The 16,652-nt window shown below is 60.1% G+C and overlaps 2 protein-coding genes across 2 annotated transcripts in view; one reads left to right on the top strand and one right to left on the bottom strand.

Annotated features, from left to right (window-relative positions):
• The window catches only part of TNNT2 (troponin T2, cardiac type), a 323,809-nt gene that overhangs the window by 122,360 nt on the left and 184,797 nt on the right, over window positions 1–16,652 (bottom strand). The gene's annotated exons all lie outside the window — the stretch shown is intronic.
• The window catches only part of NAV1 (neuron navigator 1), a 136,411-nt gene that overhangs the window by 29,145 nt on the left and 90,614 nt on the right, over window positions 1–16,652 (top strand). The window contains exons 2-3 of the mRNA XM_090263256.1: window positions 5,104–5,857; window positions 10,195–10,298. Of these exons, the coding sequence (XP_090119382.1) occupies window positions 5,136–5,857; window positions 10,195–10,298 (826 nt within the window). The 5' untranslated portion in view covers window positions 5,104–5,135. The remainder of the gene's footprint in view (window positions 1–5,103; window positions 5,858–10,194; window positions 10,299–16,652) is intronic.

Genomic DNA, 16,652 nt, shown 5'->3' with positions numbered 1-16,652 from the left:
AGGCCTGGGCTTCGGGGGGGTACTGCTCACCCACAGACAGTCCCGGTCCCCATCCTGAGCCAGGAGCCAGCTGGACAGGTATAGGGAGGACTGTCCCCTGCCCCTCTCCTGCTGGGCCCAGTCCGGCAGCCCCCAGTCTCCTCTGCACCGCTGCCCACGCCCACCCCGAGGGGCCTGCTGGCTGCCCCTCCTGCCCTCCCCTGCCAAGGACTGAGCCCAGGGTGACAGGCCAAGAGCTCAGGGCAGGGGGACAGCCTCCAATCCCTTATGCTGTGCTCCCCGGACCTTCCTTCACCTGTCCTGAGAGAAGGACAGAGACTAGACGCTGGCTGAGAAGGAAAATGTTCAGGAAGTGGCTTCTGCATCCTCAACCCTGGGATATCCCCATGATGCTCCATACTGGGGTCTTATTGGAGGGGAAGCTGTGTTGGCAACGGCCCAGGAGTTAAGTAACTTGCTTAGGATCACAGCGGGGAGGCAGCTGGATTTGCACTGGGGGGAAGGGGTGAGGAGGGAGGGATGGCCCTGGCTCCGGCTTCTGGACCCGTGTTCTTGACCCCCCACTCCACGGGACTGGCGTCCAGACACACGCATCCTTGGCCACAGATGGCCAGGTTTTCCCTCCCTCGTTCAAAGCTGGTAAACGAGGCCCCAGGGGAGAGAAAATGTGCCCCGATTTCTTCAGCCCATGATGGAATCATGGGACCCAGCAACCAAGAGTCCCATCTTCAGACTTTTCTGTTTTCTTCCTTTTTCTTTCTTTTTCCAGATTAAAAAAAAAAAAAGCATAGTCAGCCTCTTGATGCTGTGGTTACCTTGTCCTGACCTTTGGGAATGGGTCCCAGTCCCAATGCCCAAGTGCAGGTGGCCCCTTTAAAGACGGAGGCCAGGGAGCTGTCCCGTCAGCACCACGGAGCCCTGCCCGCCCTGCCCTGCTGTGGTGCCTCCAGTACGGAGGGATGGTGGCTAGCTGGCTGGACCTGCCGCCTGAGGAGCGCTCCAGACCTGGGGGACCCCAAGTGCGGTGCCCGCCTTCCCTGCCCTCACCCCTCCTGGCCCCAGAGCTGAGCGAGCTGATGCCTCAGCCCTGCCGCCTTCTGAGCTGCAGTGAAGTATTTATGGGCCAAAGCACTTTCTGGCTCTGGGTTTGCAGAGCGACGAGCCAGTAGCCTCCATTTGTCCTGATGGGGCTGGAGCCAGAAAGTTCTTGCTGAAAGGCTGGGAGCCCAGGGAGGGGGTGGGTGCGGCAGGGTGTGGAGGGGAGGCCTGGATACGGGGCAGGGTAGTCTCAGGCGTGGCTGGAGCCAGACTGTCTGGGTCCTGCCTCAGCTCGGCCACCCACTGGCTGTGTGACCAGGACCAAATTCCTCAGCCTCTCTGGGCTTGGAGTCCCAGCCTGGGACACGGGAATGACAGGGATGGCACTGAACACGGGGCTTTGCAAGCAAATCGAGGACAGCACTTAGTGCCTGCCTGTGCCAGCAATGCAGCTAAAACCAAAATAGAGCCAGGCAGGAGAGAGAGCTGACATGTCCCAGAGGGGAGGGAAGTGCAGGGTGGGGCTGCACCCCGTGACGGGGCCGGGACCGTGCCACCACGCCCTGGATGCCACCCGGCTGTCCACTCTGTGTCTGACCTTGGCTCCTTCCCTTCACCAGGTTTCTGCCATTTCTCTTGCTGTTTTATTTTCCTCACCCAAGGACGTTCTCATTGCTTTTAGAGAGGGAGGGAGGGAGGGAGGGAGGGAGAGAAACATCAATGCAAAAGAGAAGCATCGCTCCTCCGCCTCCCGTACACGGTACCCAGACCAGGGGCCAAACCCACAGCCTAGGCATGTGCCCTGACCAAGAATTGAACCCGCAACCCTTCAATGGCAGGATAACCCTGCAACCACCTGAGCCACACTGGCCAGGACTCTGCCATTTCTTGAGCACCTACTATGTGCTGGACACCATGCTAGGTGTTAACCTTTATGCTCTTGTTTAATCTTTACCAAACTCCATAACCGCTCATTGCAAATGAGGACCTTGGGCTCAGAGAAGGTCAGTAGCTGGTCGAAAGCCACATGGTAAGAAGGAGCAGAGCCGGGGCTTGAACCCTGCTCTTCCTGAATCAGAGGCCTTCACCCGGTCCGCTCCGTGTTCTCCTGCCCTCCTGCTGGTGGGCAGTGGCATTTTCAGGTCCAGTGTGCACTGTGCTGCAGGTTCTGGTCCTCTGTCCTTGCAGCCCCAATGACCACACTGGGTGAGTCCTCACCATGTGCCAGGCTGGGCCTGTGTGGGGTCGGTGTGGCCCTGGGGACCTATCCTCAGCCTCAGAGTCGTGGCTCTGCCCCTTCCCAGGTGCAGGTGGCGCTGGGCAGCTCCCTCAACCTTCCCAGCCTTGCCCTCCCGACCCAGGACGCAGGGATGCTACACACGACCTTGGGAGCTTGTTGCGAGGGTGAGGAACAATGTCTCAACGAGGAGAGTCACTGTTGCTGTGTCCGGGCAGGGCTGTGCCGGGTCCCCTCTGAGACCTGTGCAGGACACGAGCACCCGTGGGCCTCCTTGTTGCTGCACGCGCTCGGTGTGAGGAGCCTCTGGTTCCCAGGTGCCCGCCTGGGACGGTGGGGCTGCAGGTGAGGGGCTGGGGCTCCATGACCCAGCAGAAGGCTGTTTTCAAAGCCTCCTCCCAACTGGCTTTTGAAAAAATGATGAGTCGAAGCGGCCACTGCACCTGCGCCTTTGGCCCGTGAGGGAGAAGCAGCCTGCCGGGCCTCTGCGCGGTCCAGCCGGGAACCTGGCCAGCCTGAGACGTAGGGACAGGGGTCTGAGCCAGGGGAGCTGGGGGCGCATTGAGGACGGTGACGGTGAGTGGGGTCTTGGGAGATCCCCGGGCAGGAAGCTGGGTGGGGGCGCGGCTCCCGGGAAAGAGGGTTCTGGGCTCTCACACTGAAGTTGCTCCCAGAGGGCTGGTCTAGGGTGGCTAAGAGGCTTTGTCACCGCACTGGGACTTGGTGGAGACCAGGACTGAGGGACAAGCAGAAGTGGCCTGGGTGGTCATGTACCATGCCGGAGATCAAGCTTGGGGACACTGATGTCACAGAGGTGAGGCTGCAGGAGGCCAGTGGGCTTAGGCCCTTCTCCCAGGTGATCAGCTGGTCAGTGCATGGCCCAGCTCTGCGCTGAAGGCCAAGGTCAGCAGCTCAGGCCCAGGGGGGCCTTTGAGCAGGTGTACCCTCAGGTCTCGGGTTAGAGATGCTGGTAGCTTACTGGGGGGCAGGCGGTGGCCAACAGAAGGAGCTGGCAAAGGAAACCTAGTCTCCAGTCCGTCCGCTGGAGGAGGTGGGCGGGCTTCAGTCCATCCAATAACGCCCTCCAGGGATTAAAGCCCAAAGGAGAGGGAAGGGGAGGGCGCAGCGCTTCTGTCTCTTGGGGAGATGACTTCTGCTGTGAGCAGCCGTGTCCTGTGAGCCCCTCTCTCACGGCGATCTCCGCTGTGGCTCTGTAAATCTGTCCTTGCTCTAGGGTCCCACTGACATCCTACAGTTGACCACAGAGTCAAGGTCAGGCAAGGTCAGCCACAGCCACAAACCACCCTGGTGTGGCTTTCTCCTTGGCCATGGCCCCAGGGGACCAGCCATGCTCGGGTGGACTCTCCTCTGCTCTGGTGCCCACCGAGCGCCGGCCACCCTGCTGGACTTGTGCGTAAACATACGCCCGCCTCACTTCCCTCGGGGCACCCGCCCGCCAGCCCTGTTCCCACAGCCGTGGGCCTGGGGTCGCCGCCGCCCGGGGTCAGGCCCACTGGATATCACCATTTTCTAAAGGGCGGTGACTTGGATAGCACAACGTGAATCTTCGGTTTTAAGGAAGCCTTTGTATTTGTTACGTTTTTGACCAGTTTGCTTTATTTTTCTGTGACTTTCCTGGCCAGCCTTCTGCCCTTCCTTTGACGGTGTTTGCTTTTCAATATTGATTTGGTCACGCTCCCTGTATTTAAAGGTTTTAACTCCTCTCTCTCATAGGGTGCGAATATTTTTATAGTTGACTGATGGCTTGCACCTTTTGCAAGTGCTTTTTGTCCATACAAAGATGGTGATGTTTGTGCCCTCAGGTGTGTACACGCTCCCTTCTGATGCGGTGCTTACACAGGCCTGTCCCGGACAAAATGGGGGAGACATTCCCACGTGTGTTCTGCAGGTTCTCTTGTGGTTGCATTTTCTAAGGTCACTCTCTCATCGGTCTGGAATTGATGGCTGATGTCTTCGTAAACTGCTTCAAATTCCCTTTGAAATGAAAATGATTAACATCAATTCATTCATTCCTTAACATGGCAGGAGGGGGAGCTGAGGACAAGGGACACAGACTGGATAATTAATGGCTCAGGGTCTGGAGGGCAGGGGGCTGGGTGCGAGGAGAGGGGGCAGGGGCCCTAGGGGATCTGCCTGTATCTAAAGGTGGGACAAGGTCTCTGAGACCAGAGGAGTGGGTGGCAGAGGTCAGCCTGCCAGGATGGGAGGTGCGTCCGGAAGGCAGTGAGTGTGCCCAGTGGCTGAGGGGTGGGGACAGAGGACAGAGCCAGGAGGGAGGGCACCTTGAGGAGGACAAGGAGCTGGTACAGCTGCAGCGGGAGGGGACAGGGGTGGGGAACTGCGATCACTGCCCCGCCTTTGGACCCAGTGGGATCCGCTGGGGGACCGTCGGGGGCCAGGCAGCGTGGTGGGTAGAAGGGACTGACAGAGAAAAGGCTGGGGCACAGGCAGCAAGCTCACCAGGGACTCGGAGGCAGAGGAGGCCTGAGAGGGAGGGGCCGCGAGAAGCAGGGTCTGTGCTGACCAGCGGACAGGGACGGAGTCGGGGGGAGGGAATGAGCCCCATTTGTCCAGCGCATTCACTGCACACCACAGAGCACGTCACCTGTGTTTCCCAGGGTGCGGCCCTCTGGGGGGGCCTCCCAGCTCCTCTCTGAGCAGTGAAGAGACTCCCCAAGTCAGGCAGGGAGCCCAGGAGCCCACGTCCAGCCCAGGGCCGCGGCCTCCACCCCCCAAAGTCCTCTCTGTCCACCTAGGGGTGGGAGCTGGGGGCCTAACGGTCTCTCCTCCTCTCTCCTCTCTCCCAGGACAGCAGCCTGCCCCACCGGCCTTGCTGACCATGAGCGCGACAGCCAACGTGAGCTCCGCCAGCCGCCCACACTACGGCTCCTCCATCCCTGTGCCTCGGGCCGCCTCCCAGACCCGGACCCACACCCCGGGCACCTCTCCCCAGCTGCAGTCACGCCAGGCCGGCCTGGCCCTGAGCCCACAGCGAGCGGCTTCCCCGAGGCGGGGCAAGGCTGTGGAGCCCCCCAGGAGCTCCTCTCCGAGGGCTTCCTGGGGCAGAGGCTCCCCGAAACCTTCTGGGATGGTGAGAGAGTCCACCGAGGGTGCTGATGGCCTCCCAAGCTCCCCATGGGGTAGCCCCCGGGCACCCCCCAAAGCAGCGCTGTCCGGTCGGGCAGGGCCCAGAAGAGCTGGGAAGACACAGGGCTCGCAGGGAGGGAGAAAGCTAGCCCGGGAAGGGATTCCAGTCCTCCAGACCCGGGGCAGGAGCCCAGCCCGGACGCCTTCCCACGGAGAAACCCAAACACCGGGGGCTCCTGAAGGTCAACAGCCTCCCGAATGCCCAGGAAAAGAGCAAAGAGACAAAAACTGCAGAAGTTCTGGGGTCCCCACGTCTTTGGAGCTCGAGGCTGGGGCAGCTTCGGGGGCCTCCTCCCCGGCCTGCAGCCCCGTGCAGACCAGACGCCCCGTGCCAGCCCCGGGACCCATCAGCTTCTCCTGGGCGCACCAGCAGGGTCAGCCTGTCACAGCCACCGTGGCTCCCTTCCAGCACAGGTGAGTGGGCGGCGGGACGGGGCCCTCGTGAGCAGGGCTCTCGCTGGCGAGGGGCTGGGGGGCCCGGGGGGCCCGCGTGCAGAGGTGTTCTGAGCCCTGCCTTGGGGGTGGAGACATAAAACAGGAACCGATCCAAGCTCTGGTCTTTCTCCAGAGCAAACCGAGGTGCATGAGGAAGGCACCCCTAAATGTCCCTGTCTCCTCTCTGGTAAGTGAAGAGACCTGTATCGGGGTCTTTGGAGGCTTCAGCAGCTCGCCGGGTGGGTAGGCAGGTCGGTCAGTCTTGCCCAGCTCTCCTGGGACCTCGTGCCTCAGACCAGCCGCGTTGTCGTGGGCACTGTGACGTCAGCTCACTGCGAGCGAGATCTCTGCTGCTCCTCCTTGGGGGCCATCATGCCTGTGTCTGTCTGTCCATAGGTCTCTCTCTCTCTCTCTCTCTCTCTCTCTCCCCGTTTACCACGTTGCATCATGCATGTCTGCCTTTGCACCTAGCACACCAAAGACAGTACGTAATGCTTCTGAAATGGCCGTGCGGCTCGGCCAGCCCTGGGGGGGGGCGCTGCTCACTGTTCATAGCAACGTGGCCGACCAGCGGGTCTGTCCCGCTTTCTTCAGACACGGCAAGCCAGGAGCATAGAAAACAGACACTTCCGTCAACTGCGCTTTTCCAGGAAAAACATAACTCTGTACGAACATGACCACATTAAGTAAACTAAATTTTAATTACTAAGTATTACACAGGCTAGAAACATTCACATGCAAATCAGGGGACTTCCGGACTCAGCAGACTCCCTGGGTTTTTGCCCTGGGCTGATGGGGGGCGAAACTCTCCCATTTTGGGTACAGGAAAGCTTTTCCGTCATTCCCTGGACCCTGGGGCCTCTGAGGTGGCCCAGTGTCCGGGGTGGGGAGTGGCACCGCAGGGAGGGTTCACTTTCACACAAGACTCCGATGGCAAGATGGGGTCTCTGGAAAGCCAAGGGGCTCGCGTGCCACCATCAGCACCAGGGGTCCTGTCCCGCTGCCTTCTGCACACACTCAGGCCTCGTTTAGTGTGTTCGGGCCGGACGCCACACTGTGAAAGGACGTTGGCGCTCAAAACCAGACGCAGAGAAAGACGGCAGGTTGGTGGGGGGCCATGAGAAGGCTGGACCCCAAGAGCGATGGGAGAGGCATGAGCCGCTTGCTCTGGGACAGAAAGGCTGGGAGCGGGTCTGCAGCTGGTCCTCGGCTTAGCCGGGCGGGCGGTCGCCTGGTGAGGTGGGTCACCTTCACTTCGCCCCACGCGGCGCAGAGCAGTGCAGTTGGCGTCCTGGGGCTGCCGAGTGAGCGGCGCCGGACTGGAGCCCCATGGGAAGCACTTTCCAGACAGACAGGCTTCGAAGTGACCTGCCTGCCCCCTCGAGCAGCAGCGGACGATCTTACCCGGGGTCCCTGCATTCCAAAGCATGGCCCACTCCTGTCCCTTTTCCTGAGGAGCCGCTCCCTCCTGTCCCTGGTGACCCTCTCTGCCAACAGGGAGTATCAAGGAAGCAGAAAGGCAGGACAGGCCCTCCTGCCAGGGCCGGTCTCCAAGCGGAAGATGCTTCCCTGGTGAGTTGTCGTCCTTCTCCTACCTGACGTCAGTGTTTGAAGCCGATCTCTGGGAGAGACTGTCTAGGCGTTAAGTTGTTTCAGATTCGCTGTCCTTTGCCCTGCAAGTTGCTGCTGCGTTGAGGATCTGACATTTTCCAAAGGGGCAGGGCTTGCTCCTCTGAATATTTCGATGCAGCCTAAACAGAGCCACGCAGCAGACAGAAGGGCAAGGGTGTTGGGGTCCTCTTCAGCATCCACCCCCAGATCCAGCCCTTTTCAGGCCCTGGATTCCGGTGCAGGTCAGGTCTCAGCTCAAGCAAGGGGAGATTAGAGCCAGGGACACCCCAACACACAGCAGGCAGGTAGGCGGCGCCCAGCACGCCCTGCGAGACCTGGACCTGGAGTCAGGGCAGCGCTGCCAAGGGCCATTTCATAGCCAAGGACGCGCCATCTGCCCCCTGGAAGCCACAGACATCCTGCTTTCGTGGAAACCTGCTCCGCACTCCAGCACCTGGGCTTCCTCTGAGCTCCAGCCTGGTTGCCCCGACCTGCCTGTCCTCACAGCCATTCCTCGTCGTGGATCTGGGTCAGAACAGCCCTTCCCAGTGAAGTTTCTGTCCTGCCTCCTCTGACCCAGCACACCCTGCTCCTGGGACCCCTCCGTCCCCTGCGTGTGGTCCCATGGGATCTACAGCCTTGTGCCCTCTGCCCTCCTGGAAAGAGCTTTGCGACTTTGAGATCTATTCGGGTGAAGGCAAAAAGCTTCAAGAAACTATTATGTGTCTTAGAGCCCATATCTTGATTCTTGGCACCACGTATATCAAGATAATTATTATAATAATGTTTCTACAGCTGAAATATTATTAGAAAAGAAAACACTAATCTGTGGTACCATAAGGGAGAACCATGGTTTGCCAACGGTACTAAAATAAAAGTCAAAGAATCTTCAGAGAGGGGAAGTGACGTTTTTACGGAAAGGACCTGTTGTTCTTATATCATGGAAAGACAAAAGGCTAGTGAATATGGTATCAACTACCCACAGTGCCTCATGAAACCCACCGGAAAGCGAGAGAGGAATTCTATGGAAGACACAGTTAAGCCTGCACGCACATTAGACCACACCAAATACATGAAAGGAGTCGGTCACGCAGACCAGTATTTGGAGAACAGCAGTATCTTTCGAAAAGTATGAAGTGGTATGAAAAGTAGCATTCTTTCTGATCAATAGCACTTTATTCAGTGCATTCAAGATTTACTATAATTACAATTTTCTAAATAAAATAAGCTACGAAAAATTTCTACTAGAAGCAATGGGGGAACGGATGGCTGCTGATTCAAATGAATGCGGCAGAGAACCTGGCGTGTCTTTGGGTGCCTCTAAAAGCACTCGTTACATTGATTTACCATTCAGACTTCCAGGACAACTGAAAGACCACGTTTTAGATAAAATACTCACTGGTGTGAAAAAGAACCCAACTAGAACGTGCAGAGCATGCTCTTCACAAGGAAAGCACAGCAAACCAGATATGTCTGCAAACCTGTTGTGTTCCATTGCACGTAGGTGATGGCTGTACAGTGTATCATACCAAAAAAACTACTGAAATTGATATAGAAGACATGTACCAAGTTTCATTTCAGTTGGTTATGTGTAAATAAAGTATATACTGAAGTTCGTTAGACTGGTTCACTTTCATACTCAACTACGAAGTAACTGCCGGTTACACGAGACAGCTTCTGCGTGAACCTGCCGGTCGGCAGTGTGTGAGGCCTCACCTAGGCTGTCCCTCTCCCTTCTAGAATGTCCCGGTGCCTTCTCGCCGGGGCTCCTCCCTTCTGCAAACTCCCAGGTCTACACTCATTGCGTCCAAGACACCGACCCCAGACTGGCAGGCGGGCCCGGCCCCGGGGGTCATGGCTGCCACCCCATGATGAGATGTGGAGGCGGAAGGAGACCGTCTCTGTGTTTCCCAGCGAGCGGATGGCTGGGCTGAGCCAGAGGCCGGGTTGTCTGGGTGCTGAAGAAGTAAAAGCTGGCGAGAGAGCCATGCCAGGAGCCGGGTGCCCTGTCCTGGCCCCCCCCACCCCAGGACCAGACCGGTTTCCGCTCTTGCCTGCACAGCCCTCCCCTCCTCCTCCTGCCCAGCGGCCAAAGGGCCCATTTAGCTGGAGACAGTGAGCGCCAGAGTGGGCGGGGTAACTGCCTGCAATGAAGGCTCCCTCAGCCTTTCTTCCTGGGAGCCATGGGGGGGGGGGGGGCACAGGGCTCGTGTGCACTTGGGAGCTGGTGCCCAGAGACCACCCGGCCGGCTGTGACCACTGGCGGCACAAGGCACCTCCCGGGGGTCCTGTCGCCTGAGCTGAGCCTGCCCCTCCTTCCTCCCGACCTCACTGCCTGGACCAAGGATGAGGGGCAAGCTGGGGGACTATGTCCCCCCAGCTGGGAGCTCTCCCCTCTGTGATGTGCAGGGCTCTAACCCACGTACAGCCCGAGGGCAGTGGCCATGGCCTGAGGCCCCCATGCCCCGCAGGTCATGCTCGTTTGTGGGGACCTGTGCCCTCAGGGCCTCCCCCCATTGCTCAGCCCCGCTCTGCCGGGAGACTGGCTGCCCCACCGCATGCACACACGTGTGGTCATATGCCCATCAGGGAGGCCCAGCTGCAGGGGCGTGGGTACCAGCAGAGAAGACCCAGGCTCTAAGGAGGCGCCCTCAGCCCACGCAGAGGCTTGAGGCCGTGCGTGACGGTGGTTCTCTGTCCCGCAGGTTGCAGACAGACCACGAACCCGGGCCCCTGTCCCCGGGCAGCTGGGCCTCGGATGGCTACGCCACCCCCCCTGGCGGGACAGAGGATGGCTTCTCCTGCATGGGTAAGTGGCCTGGGAGAAGGACGCCCTCCTGGGGCGGGAGGCCCGTGTGCACCTGACCAGCAGGTCCAGCTCTTCCTCCACTCGGGGGCGTCGGCTGCGGAGGCACTTTGAGCTTTGGCTGAGCTTGACTCAACCCAGAGACAGGCCTCCAGTCTGAGCACTTCAAGGTCAGGCTCAGAGAGGGGCCAGTGGGCGCCATGTTCCCCCCGTGCCGAGGCTGCGGGGCCACTGGGGTGGTGGCGGAGACATGATCTGGGAGGGCAGAGCCCTGGGCCCCTCTGCTCCCCGCTGGCCGCACTTCCCGCCCCTGGACCGCCCTCACCAGGCCCGCCCAGGCCGGCCACCTTCTCCGGGGCACCCTGAGTCGCCGGGCATCACCCGGTGTGGGCAGCGCTGCAAACTGGGCCTCAGGAGCCAGGACGGGAGACCTTCCCAGAGCAGCCATGTTCTGAAAGGGCAGAGCCACATCGCTCAGCGGCCATCGCTGTGAACGAATTAATGAGTGGGCGAGGGAATCATAGTTAAATGGGTCAGGTTCTTTTTAAACACTTTTTTAAAGATTTTATTTATTTTCTTTTAGAGAGGGGGAAAGGGAGGGAGAAGGAGAGGGAGAGAAACATCAATTGGTTGCCTCTCCTAGACGCCCTGACTGGGGGTGGAACCCACAACCCAGGCCGGTGTCCTGACTGGGAATTGAACTGGTGACTTTGCGCTTTGCAGGATGACGCTCCACACACTGAGCCACAGCAGCCAGGGGTCAGGGTCTAAACTCTTAGCAGGGTTTAAGAGTGTGTGTTGACCTTCTGGCAACCTTAGAGAAATACCTGGAGGACAGGTGAGACGCACACCAGGGTGACAGGAGACCCCACATGGCGGGGAGCAGCTCTCCTCTCCTTTTACAAAGAAAGCGACACTTGTCTTGGGAAAGGACCGAGCTTGCTCTTGGCCACTGCTTCAGCTTGGTGTCCTGCTCCAGTGGGCAGAGCTGACCCAGACATCCCTGGACACAGTGCTGGGTCATTCTTGACACATTGTCCTCCTCTGGGCAGGGGCTTGCTGGCCCCCACAGCCTGGGAACGGGGTCCTTTTGAGCCGTCTTCAGGCCTGGTCTCCAGGAGGGACCCCAAAAACAAAGCAACCCCTCTCGCTCCCCCCTGGCAGGCCTCGGGAAGAAGGATGATGGGGTGGGGACTGGACATTGAAACAGTAACCTGCCGCCTCCCATGCGAAGCAGGCACGCAGGGGACCGGGCGGCGGGGACAAAAGGAAACCCAGCCCCACTGGCCCTGGGAACCATCCGGATTAGAATGTGGTTAACCAGGAAACTATGCCTCTATTTTTACTTCTGCAGCTTTGTTAGGGTAATGGCTTCCTTATGTGTGCCACATGGCTGCAGCCACTCGGCCAGAGCCAGCGGTCCCTCCCACCCCAACCGGCTTGTGTCCCTAATTACCACCTGGTGAGTGGGGCACCCTAGGAGCCCTCCAGGCTCGTCAGCGGGGAGACCCCTCGCCAGCTAGATCTGAAAACGTGCGTGACTCTGGAGGGTGGGCTGGCTCACGGCTCCTGGTGATGGGGGTGGGTCCACAGCACTGCGTCCGCTCGGGCACCACCCCCACCCCCAGTCCTCATGGTGACCCCTCAAGGCCAAGGACAGGCCGGCTCTCTGAGCAGTGGGATGGGGGGGCTTTGGGGTCGACCTGTGCTTGGTGAGGAGCCTGTACTCTCTGCTGAGCCACAAGAAAATGGCTGAGAGAAGAGCGGAGACACGCCTGGTTTGGCTGACTCAGTCGTCCATCCATCCATCCATCCATCCATCCATTCAATCGGCAAACTGTCAGGGAGTGCTCCCTAACCTCCCAGAGGCGCGGGCTGCCTGAGGCAGGGCCCAGGCGCAGCCGCCCCCAGAGCTCCATTCGGGAAACCCAGGGCAGCCAGGCCAGCATATCTGTGCCGTCACATGCAAGGCCATGTGTGGGACTCAGAAAGGTCACCCGAGGTTGACACAGATCCTTAATTGCTTCCACTCCACTCTGTGGCACGTTTGAAGAAGCGCTGAGGGGACACGCCTCGTCGGAACATGTTTTCACCAGGGACAGCAGGGCCCCATCCACGTGCTGCTCACAGAGGCAGCTGCACGCCCCAGCCCGGTGCTCTTCCGGGGGCTTCGGGCCAGATCCGAGCATCCCGGGCTGCGAGTGACTCCCCAAAGGACACAGGAGGCCAATGCTCTGATGAAATCCACGTGTCACCCCGTGTGGGCTCCTCCTCGGGGGGAGGGGGAGGCGTAGTGAGGAGCAGGGGACCCGGCACCGTGTGAGCAGGTGGCAAGGAGGACGCTCATGTATGGAGCACCTACCGTGCACAGGACGTGATGTGAGGAGCAACCCTTGAAGTCCTCCTTAAGCACTTCGCACAGCCCTTGGCAGGCGGCTCTGTTCTGTGACAGATGAGGAAACGGGACTCAGAGAGGCCACGTAAAATAATTTGTCTGGGACACACAGCTGAGGACTGTGCCAGGATTTGAGTCAGAAATTCACATTCGCCGGTGTCACTCCCTTGCCCCCACCCGCTGCCGGCACGGACCAGGTCACCCTGTCAACTGTTCAAGCCCAGCTGGGTCCCCCAACCTCTGCCACGCGAGGGGAGGGCAATAGCTACAGCCTTGCTGACCCTTCCCTCCACCCAGCAAGCCCCAGGAGGTCACTGCAGGTCTGTCCTCCCCAACCTGTCATTTCATGCTGAGTTCACCCGGCTGCATCCCCTGCCCTCTGGGGGCTTTCGGGCAGAGCAGAGCCTCGTGTCCCAGCCATCCGTGGAGAGAGGACACACAAACAATTGACTAGAAAACACAGACCTCGCTCCGGGTCAGTGCCCCCATGGGGTGTCTGGGGACCCAGTTCATAAAACTGTCTGGGACCAAGTGGACTTCCGGGAGCTGGGACAGAGGCAAGAAGAATCTGGAGACCGGGCTGACTGACAGTCACCGCGGATTCCTCGGAACCAGCCGGGCCGCAGCACCTTTGACCCGTCCACATTGTGGGCATCAGACCTCCCCCTCGCTCTGTCAGAGCTCTGCCAGGTGCTCTGCGCCTCTGGGGTGGCCTCCTGGGGGTAGCTGTCCTGCCCTCCCGAGGTTTTGTGGGAGATCAGTGCACCCTACAAGTGTGTAGGGGAGTGCCTGGCGCCTAGTGCCTGACTGCTCCGTGGGGTGGTGTCACCTGTTACGACACGCCCACGTCCCAGGAATTGCGGAGGGCACCGTCCAGGGGCAGGCATGACCCCTGAGCTCACTGCATACTTCCTGCCAGAGCACCTGGGGTCCATGGGGACAGGAAGCATGGGGGTGTGGGGGTGTGTGTGTGTCAGCGCCTGGTGATGAAATCTGGCTGTGGGGACTGGAAGTTCCCACCCTGCACTGAAGCGCCCACCCAGCACACCCGCGAGTGTTCTAACATTTGCGCGGCCGTTTTTATATGCTGAGTAATTGCCAGCGATTATTCTGTTAACGCTCATGGAGCTACGGATCTGTGGCCTACCTCTGGGAAGTTCATCGTCTCGTTTGAAAACCTACGAAACCTCAAGAAGCACAGAGGTGCCAGCTGAGAACGTGAAGGCTGCCGCAAACAGGGACCTTTCCCCAGGGCGGTAGCAAGGCCAGCTGTCTGTCTGTCCCCGCTGGTTCAGGTTTGGGTGCGTCCAGGGTCTCCCTCTCGCAGTGTCTGGCGCCCAGGAGCGCCCTGAGAGCCGGGCAGCGTTCCGTGTCCCCGACACAAAACTTCCGTGTGATGGCTGGCTTCCCCGGGCCTGCTGCATCCAGGGAGCCCTGGCGGGCACGCCATTGTGGGCAGGCCAGACAACCTCAGGACAGGGCCTGTGGTTTTTCGTGCCGGGTGTTTGGGTTTCCGGGGCCACAGCAAGGCGATAGGACAGTATAGACAGGTCAGCTCTGTGCTAAGGCAGAACGTGGGGTGCGATTGTCTTTGGGGTCCACTGGGCATTATGATTCTCTGCGTGGACATGGATGGGGCAGGTTTGCCGTATCGAGGACTCACCCACCGGCAGCTTGGCTGTCTCCAGTCAGCCTCCCACACTCTCCCCTCCTCCCGCCGGGAGGCCCCTCACAGGCCGGCGGTTCCGTGACCTGCTCTGGGCTGGTCCTGCCTGAGAAAGACACATCTGGGTGCTGCAGAGGGGACCGAGGGGCCGGAGGCTGAGGGACGGTCACTCCTCTGGGCTCAGCTCTGGTCCTCGGACTGAGCAGTCTCTCAGCCCAGAGCACCAGGCCCTGAAGGGAGGGCCTCCGTCCCTCCTGCTGGGGCTACTGTCCCCCAAGCTCCATCCTGTTGCCTCCTGTGACCAGAGGGGCCTTGTTTTCAGTCCCAAGCCTGGTGTGCACCCCTCCCAGTTCACACCACAGGCAGGCTGCTGAGTGGAGGCTGGGGTGGGGTGGGGGCTGCCTCCAGGCTGCCTGAGCTCCGGGTGTAGGTTGCTGGTTAGTTTCTCAGCACTCCCACCCTCCTGGAAGCCGTCCCCGAGGCCGCCGAGCGGAGTCAGAAGGCAGATTGAGACCCACGACTCCTGGCCCCACTCCCACCTCCAGTTTGCTGCACCTCCTGTTCCCCACCAGACAGGCTGACAACAGATCTCTTCTGAGCCCACATGCCTGAGCTTGTGGCCCAGAAGAAAAGTCCCCGACCCCTGAGCTCAGGGAGCCTCCTGGGACAGAGCCAGGGCCCTGCAGAGTCCACAGACATGTGTCAGTAACCAATTCCAGGCAAAGGGAAGGAGGTGACTAGGCTGTGAGGAGGCTGGTGGGTCCATCAGGGAGGGCTTCCTGGATGAGGTGTGAGCAAGTTGCTGCCTCTATGTTGGACCACTGTGTCCAATGGCCCCTTTTCTTCCCCAGGTGGCAAGGAGGGTGGGGCTCAAGGTCCAGTTGGGACTGCCACATGTGCCAGGTACCTCAAGGTCACCCACCCACTCTTGCCCCTGTCTCCCAGAGGTGTGGGGGGGTCTCTGGGGCCCCTGAAGGCCCGGGGCCGCAGAGGAGGGAGGGAAGGTGTTGCTGGGGCTCCATCCCAGAGCCTGGCTCCCCCCCGGCACACCAGCTGGCCGTGGGTTTCCGAGAGGTCACTGTTGTAGACGTCTCCAACACGTGTTTTCTGAGTCACATGCCCATTTCTTCACTGGCCATCCCTGACCAGCTAGTCTGAGAGCCCCACTGTGTGCAAAGAGCCACTGGATTTGGAGAAACAGCCCATTACCAGGGACCAACCAGGGATGGAAACACAACTGAGCAAGTTGAGTGTCAGCCACAGGCTTCTGGCGGCTGTCTGGTGGCTGCCGAGCGGCATGGAGTCCGGGAAGGCGTCCTGGAGGCCGGGCACCGAGCGCACTAACCCTTCCTCCAAAGCCAGCTCCCTGGAAGTCTCCGTCCCTGGAGAGACGCCAACCCCACCCCCACGCTGTCAGGGCCAGACTCCCGGCACCGTCAGCCCTCTGTCCCACTCAGCCACCTCTGCGCCGTCAGCGGATTCTGATGGCTGGCAGCCGGGTCTGGCTGCTCTTATTCCTGCCACCGGTCCCCACCCGCTCGGCTCCCAGTCACCTGCAGTCACCTGCCCGCTGCCCTCATCCTCAGATCCCGCCTTCTCCGCAGGTTGCCTTCAAGGTCAAATGGGTGGTGGCAGCCCTGCCCTCCTTCCCACCTTTTCTTCTTTTTCTGTCCCCACCCACAGCAACCCTAACCCAGGCCAGTGGGCAGAACCCCCGGACCCCACCCCCCAGACAACCGGGGTCTCCTCCTCACAGCCGCAGGGGCAGAATGTGACATTTCACAGCACGCCTCTCCCTGGCTCTGTGCCTGCATCTCCATTCCTCAAAGTGCTTCATGTTCTTGCTCAACAATGGGGTCACGTCACTCAGTCGACCCCATCACAGAAACGGGGAAGGGGGTGGGACGAGGCGCCGATGTGGGGGAGCCGGTGACAGGGGACTCGTGTGATTCTAAAGCAGCCTCTTCCCGCCTCCCCTCTGGATACTGGGCAGGACCCAGTCCCCGCCCTGGCCCATCATGTAGCTCCTTTTGATCTGGCAGCATCTCTATGCCATGGACCATTCACAGCCTGTCTGTCCTGCGAGTGGAGGGGCTGGGTTTGGGGCTGGGGTGACAGGGGAGGCCCCTCTTTTTCGGGCTTACCGAGGATCATGCTGCACACCCTGGCTGTGGCTGGGGCTGGGAGTGGCTGTAGCCGTGAAGCAAGGCATGGTGGGAAACTCGGGATGTGAAAGGGTGGGAAACAGAGAGGGAGCATCTGCCAGTTCCAGCGGGCCAAGGTGACTGTTTAAAGG

This window comes from Furipterus horrens, unplaced genomic scaffold (assembly GCF_987537825.1).
Source record: "Furipterus horrens unplaced genomic scaffold, mFurHor1.1.pri manual_scaffold_15, whole genome shotgun sequence".
Taxonomy (NCBI): domain Eukaryota; kingdom Metazoa; phylum Chordata; class Mammalia; order Chiroptera; family Furipteridae; genus Furipterus; species Furipterus horrens.
This window is presented reverse-complemented; position numbering and strand designations above follow the sequence as displayed.